At 36.3% G+C, this 6,930-nt stretch overlaps 1 protein-coding gene across 1 annotated transcript; it reads right to left on the bottom strand.

The window, feature by feature from the left end:
- Positions 1-3,404: 3,404 nt before the first annotated feature.
- Positions 3,405-6,710, bottom strand: LOC149771285 (complement C1q tumor necrosis factor-related protein 7-like). The gene is made up of 2 exons (XM_089948663.1): positions 6,454-6,710; positions 3,405-4,499 (listed from the first exon to the last, which is right to left on the bottom strand). Exons 1-2 carry the CDS (start codon positions 6,656-6,658, stop codon positions 4,108-4,110), a joined length of 597 nt encoding a protein of 198 aa, XP_089804789.1. The 5' UTR covers positions 6,659-6,710; the 3' UTR covers positions 3,405-4,107.
- Between the last annotated feature and the right edge of the window lie 220 nt (positions 6,711-6,930).

Below are 6,930 nucleotides of genomic sequence, written 5' to 3'. Positions count from 1 at the left end.
AATATCTACCAGGTTATGGCTTGTTATAACTTTTTCCATTTCTGGTTTCAATCTTAAATCATTAGTAGTTAAAGATCCTATTCTGTCAATGTTGTCCCCTACCCAATTTAATCACCCCCTAAAATTAGATATTCTATAGTAAATTTCTCCATATATTTTGATAGTTTTTCAATGAATTGCTGTTTATGGTATTTATTGGCCGGAATATAGGTATTACCAAAATGGCATACTAACAAGCCATAATCTTACCTGTCAAACTGACAGTCAGTACAGAAAGTTGTATATTTAAGTCGGGTAGGAAACCATGCGAGCTTCTTTACAATAACGCTAGACAGGAAACATATGGCACATGTTTTTTATTGTACCGTGTTAAGAACATCATAGATGGATACAGGGCCCGCGCTACCATATAGGCATACGAGGCAGCCGCCTAGGGCGCTGATTTCAGGGGGCGCATTTTTTAATTTTTTTTTTATTGTTTATAAATTTTGAAATTGGTATTTTCCGGGGGGGGGGGGGCGCCAGAATCTAACCTTGCCTAGGGCGCCAGATAGTCTGGCCGGGTCTGGCGCCGGCCCTGGATGGATATAAAAGTCAATGTAACAAGTTATCCTTTACACTTGACTTCTTTGACTCAGGAATACCTAAGTGGCAAAGTGGCAAAGTGGGAAAGACATATTTATAGTCAAATATAAACTATATAATTAAGTCGATAGATATAGATAATAAAATTTTAAATAGGATAGACAAAGATATAATAGACAATGTCTGGAATTTTAAAATGCATTACATAAAAAAGAAACGTTATATAGAGATAAAAGTAGAGGGATTTGCCAAGCCCTCTACTACTAAAACTAACAAATACAGTTAATAGGTTTACAAAAATACAACCAGACCCAGCTACAGCATGGGAAGCACTATACATATACTGGTTCGGCTTCACTCTGAGAAACCGATCAGAAATATATAAAAATAATAAATTAACCAAAAAATTAGAAGTACCACGAAAATTCAAATATATTAAAGAAATACTTTTAAAGTACAAGGATAAAACGGAACTATGGAAATTAGAAGTAAGCAAAAGTTATGCATGGATATGAGAAGAAGTAACGAAATATATAAAATGTAGAGAAGGACAGGAAAACTGGGGGATAAACTGGACTAAAACTTGGAAAAACTGGGGAAAAATAATATCTTTAAAAACACAAGTTACACAAGTATCATTTTTAAGTATCTACACAACGCCTGGCTTACAGGCGAAGAAGCAATCAAACGTCGTATGATTAGGGAAATGCCAAAATATCCGCTATGTAAAAAAGCCAATTTCACCAAACTACATACGATGCGACAAAAGCAAAACTAATAGGCTCATGGTAATAATGGAAATTTGTAAGAAATACAAGTATCATAGAAATAATATTTTATATTAGATGGGGATTATGATAACAAAACTGTTTTAAAAATAGACTACATAATAACAACTATGATATCCTGCGGACAAGTGATTAAGATTTTTAAATAAGAGAACCAAATAGAAAATATACACCATATCTACGATCTCGAGGGGGGAGGCGGGGGACGGTTTCGGTAGTACCGATAGCAGTAACATATGCAAGCCGAACCCTGCCCCACTGTGTCACTAATATTTCCCTGCAGATAAAACATACTTTCAACCCCAACTTAATAATACTTCAACCCAAACTTATAAGAGAAAAACGATTTTTTTTTTATTATTATTTTTTTTTTCTGTTGACGTTTATTGTTAGCAAGGGATACAAGGAACCTCTCCGTGGGAGAAGTATGTTGCATAGACGCCGCAGGGCTAAGTCACAAGGCGCTACGCTAAGTGGACAGGCCTGCGAAATAGCGACAGAAAAACCCACGCAGAGGATATGGACAAACATAACAGAAACGTTGGGGAAATAGTAACATTTAAAGAAGAACAAGTCTAACAATACTAATTTAACTAACACATAAATACAAGTTATAACTTTTGGAACTTTCAATTACACTTTCAATAACGGAGAGAAACATTCAGAAAATAAAGGAAAATGCGGAACCTTTATCGGACAAGCCTCTCATTCAATCAAAGTAGAGAGAAAACGACACATATGACCACTCACTCAAAACAATGTTTCTTTTATTAAAAAACAACAAATATCACACCGTTTTCTCTACCAAATTTCGAAAAGTCGGTCGAAATATTTAATGAAATAAATATTCTATGAATGCAAGAGAGGATAACTAGGGAAATTTGACAATAAAGGCCGTCCCAACATATAAACATATAGCACACATACACATAGCATATACATATAGCATACACGGGACTTAGGGATCTCTGGCTAAGATCACCAAACACATAAAGGAAGGAATTTCGACATCGGGGATACAACCCAGTGTCGGATGAACAACCCTTTAGATAACACTAGGGATTAAATACCCCATCAAAAATTCAATAAAATTTTTGATCAAAATTCTACTATAAATAATACAAGCATACACACCTTCGGGGAAGAAAGAAACACATAACAACCTTTTCTCTTTTTGGAAAATCTGTCTGATGCCCCCCCCCCCCCAAAAAAAAAAAAGAATTGTGTTTAACATGGCAAACTTGCTTATTTTGGGACATGGTATAATTGCCCATCTTTTTTCATTTTGTAAAAAGAACAATGATAAATGGCCAGTAAATATAGCTGGGGTACAAACAGAATTTTGCGGTTTCAGTGGTGGCACTACAGACACCGTTCTGAGATTTTTAACGTCACAAATAGAACCAACATTTGATTATGTATAGGATGAAACGATTTAAGTCCAGATGTATCTTGTATCTACGTAGCCAATAATATTGAGAGAATATGCACTGAATTGATACAAAAAGGTATCAAGAAAGTGCTGGTTGGAAATATTCTACTCCAAGGGTTTCCGAGGGGTATGACAGTTTCCGAATATTGTAGGAAGAAAAAAACAGTTAACAATTTATTGGCTGGGAAAGATAACGACCGTATCGTTTTCTGCAAATACAGGCAATTTAGGCGCAAATACTTTGCAGCCGATAAAGTTCATTTTAAAAAATAGGAAATATTTGGCTGTACGGCATTATCCGTTTTTTGGTGAAAGGCCATATTCTAAAGGCATAAATCCTGTTTGAACTGCTATTAAGCAAACAGCCAGGCCCTTTTTTTTAAAGGGCCACAAGAAACTGCATGCGACCAGATGCCCACATTCGTCAGTTTTGGAAACAGCAACGTTAACATAAACATCAACATTAATGTTAGCGTTGCTGGCTAACGTCGTCGCATTCCAAACAATTTACTGTGTGAATTAGTAGATAGAAAGATCTCAATTAATTGCAATGTAGAAAGATATCAGTTACAATGTATCTATTAAAAAAGGACTAGATATCATCAATGACTGTTTATTTTACTACGTGAATTAGTAGATAGAAATATCTCAATTACAATCTATTGAAAAATGACTTGATATCATCAATGACGGTTTTAGTAGGTAGGATCGTGGCATGCTAACAGTCCATAATCATATCTGTCAAACTGACGGTCAGTACCCAGAGTCATATTAATCTCGGGTAGGAAACCATGTATGTATGTATGTATGTATGTATGCATGTGTGTGTGCTTGCGTGCGTGCGTGCATGCATGCATGCATGCATGTATGCGTGTGTATGTGTGCGTGCGCGCGCGCGTGTGTGTGTGTGCGTGTGTGTGTGTGTGTGTGTGTGTGTGTAGGTATGTAGGTAGGTAGGCAGGAAGTGAGGTTGTGTCTTTGCATTCTTTAAGAAAATAACACGGGAAGAAAAGCCGGGTAAATGGAATTATTTCCAATTGTAATTTCACTGATTCTGAGTGATAAGTTAACACTGAAAAGGTCAAAATCTTTGACTGAAACACAATTTCTTGAGTAATTCGAACAGAATTGCATGATTATCTATGCGAGCAAATTGCTGTTGGGGTGTTATTATACACACGCAGATTATTTCGACGTAAATGAAGTTAAAGGAAACGAAATGACATGCTTCTTTCGCGATAGCTAATATGAAAGTTGAAAGTTAAAATGACAGTATTTATCCATCTAGCGAGCAAGTTCTTTTCAGACCATCACCCCTGAAAACGAGTTCCAATACAACGCAAACAGAACATCTCCTCTCTGACGTTGTACCCACACTCTGTCTCCCGCTACCAGTGACATCACCGTCACCTCCGTACCGCAGTCTGACAGGATGTTGTCACCTGCCAGAACATTGCCAATTACGTCGCCGTTCCTCACGATGTTGAGAGCAATGAAATGGGTTGAGGCCGAGCAAGCAACGACAGAAAACAAATATGTCCCATTGACTTTCGCTTCAAATACGCCATTTGTTTTATTGTAACATTCACCAATGTTCGTCAAGACGTTATTGTATACGATCTTCTCATCTGGGTGGCTTACCGTCAACGTCTCAGACAGACGTGCCTTGAACCCAATTGTTGAAGCACGAGAGGCTGTGGAGAAAAGAGCTTAGTAATAAAAAAATAAATTACAACAGTCAAAAATGAGTCCTTAATCTGCACACAAACACACAAGTATGTTCAAAGTCCGATGGAACGAGTACTCTGTTGAACAAAAACACATAAAGGTTATTAAATGCCGAAATACGAGTTTCGCATTTAAGGTTATGCTGGATATCGCATTATCTCGCTAATCGACGAGTTTTAGGGTGTAAGATAATATAGACTATTGATAGCAAGACAGCCTAGTTATATATGCTGTAGTACATAAAATATTTCACACTGAGAGAAAAAGAAAATAAGGAACGAGTACATTGTAATAACCAAAAAGTATGCTCTTGATTCCTTCCCAGAAGTCAATAACTCGAATGACTATGACAAGGTAATCGATTAGTACTGTAGTTTTTATTTGAACAAATTGGTCACGTGAGAGGTACGCCTACAAGAAAGAACTTAAAAATTGGGTACCAGTGTAACTCATTCTAGTTGATTTAATGTTCGGACAGAGATATGATTGTGAAAAAGTCTTTCCGGAGTAAAGTGCACTTGAACAAGACCGCACAACGTTTGACCGGCGTTAGGATTCCATTTGTCCTGCACGCTAACCGCTGGGATATTGCGGTTCCGTATCAAAGAAATTACTACACTGTTTGGGCCAATCACGTGTTATTGATTCTTACGGCAGTCATTAGTATTTTTGTCTCATTCTTTTCTATGGATTTGTTAGCCAGTAAAGAATGTTACATGCATTATATAGAAAGCAGCGGTACAGTCTAAATAGAAAATAAAATGTTGGTGAATTTCGCTATCTTAACTTTTGTGTGGGATGAAAAAGTAAATAGTTTTATTCGACCGGATACAAGAAAGGTCACTTGCATTATACATTTCTAGGCACTATAATTTCCAGTTATCTGATTCAAATGCAACTATTATTTTTAGAAAATACAACAAAACCTGTGCTGGTGTTGTCCTATGTTAGAAAAGCATAGCATCTTTAAGATAGGTTTGGTGCATCTGAACTAATAACTAATGCTATGAATTTCACCAAATAAGGAGAAAATATGCAAGGAACATAATACCGCAACAAGAACAAGTCAGAAGTATTGAAAGGTTTTTAGAAATATAAACATGGTGTCAGAAGTATAGACAGCGTACCCCAGCGATAATACGTTAGAGTACAGCAACTAAAGAGAATTAAAAGCAATCGCAAGCACATGCTAAAAAATGGAAATAATTCATACTTTCATTATAAATAGAAACATTCTCTTAAATTTCCCAGATAGTAATCTCTAATAAACTTTGCTGACATGAAATTTCCATTTTTCGAATCACGAACACGAAAACTTCATTACACTTAAATAAAATCGCCTTTTACAGTTGCAAGAATCACTTGTTAAACAGAACATTTTAAAATCTGACAAAATTATTAATTGAAGTAAAACATGTAGATAACAACAAATGAAATTTCCCAACCCGCGTGCTACTTTTTCCATAACTTCGTTTGTCCATTTGACATGCCTGAAGTACACAATAGAGGTTGCCATACCTCTCTCTCTCTCTCTCTCTCTCTCTCACACACACACACACAAACGCACACACATCATATATATACACACTTTATTTTATATGTAAACCGAAAATACTTTACATATGCATTGACGTCAATAAGCATCTAAGTATTTTTCGCACATTTGGTCAAGAATCTAACACCTTTTTGTTTAAGTTCCTATAAAAAATAATTTTATTTTGTTCAGTGTTTTATTCATAAATGAACATAACACTGTCGTCTATGAATAAATGATGTCTTTTATAAATAAATACCGTCTCGCTGCTAAAATAATTGTCTGGTGCATTTGTTCTTCATTTGTAGACAACATGCAAAGCATTGGATATACATCCAGCATCAAGAAAACCATTTTAAAAATCAATCAATCAAACAGTCTCGTACCTTTCATCTCAGAGAACTCGTGTTTAAGCATCTTAAGTTCGTTCTCCAGAACCATTCTTTTGGCTTTCTCGTCATCCAGCTGTTTTTGGAGATACGTAATATCACCCGCGACAACACCGGATTGCGGCGTTTCCAAGAACCCAGCAGCAAGCTTTCCATTCAATGACAGCAATACAAGAATAGGAAGCATCATGTTATTTAACATATTCCATAGATCTTTGAGTTTCCAATTAGGTGTAGTCGTTGCACACACATGTATATGTGTACGTAATTCGTGTCATTCGCAAAGATAAGGCACAGTGAGATGACGTTTATCAGCAATGAATAATAATCGTTGATTTGCAAGATTATATCGTCTGGTGGCAGCCAGTACGGTCATGACTACTGAATAGCAATCGTTGATTTGCAATATTATATCGTCTGGTGGCAGGCAGTACGGTCAGAATGACTACTGAATAGCAATCGTTGATTTGCAAG

Source organism: Sinohyriopsis cumingii, unplaced genomic scaffold, assembly GCF_028554795.1.
Source record: "Sinohyriopsis cumingii isolate HCF-2022 unplaced genomic scaffold, ASM2855479v2 utg001994l, whole genome shotgun sequence".
NCBI classification, from domain to species: Eukaryota; Metazoa; Mollusca; class Bivalvia; order Unionida; family Unionidae; genus Sinohyriopsis; species Sinohyriopsis cumingii.
This window is presented reverse-complemented; position numbering and strand designations above follow the sequence as displayed.

Bases quoted from the DNA above. Each gene is read 5' to 3' on its own strand.
- LOC149771285 (XM_089948663.1), bottom strand. From the start codon at position 6,658: ATGTTAAATAACATGATGCTTCCTATTCTTGTATTGCTGTCATTGAAT. The intron at 4,500-6,453 runs GTACGAGACTGT...TTTTCTCCACAG, and splicing joins CGAGTTCTCTGAGATGAAAG to CCTCTCGTGCTTCAACAATT.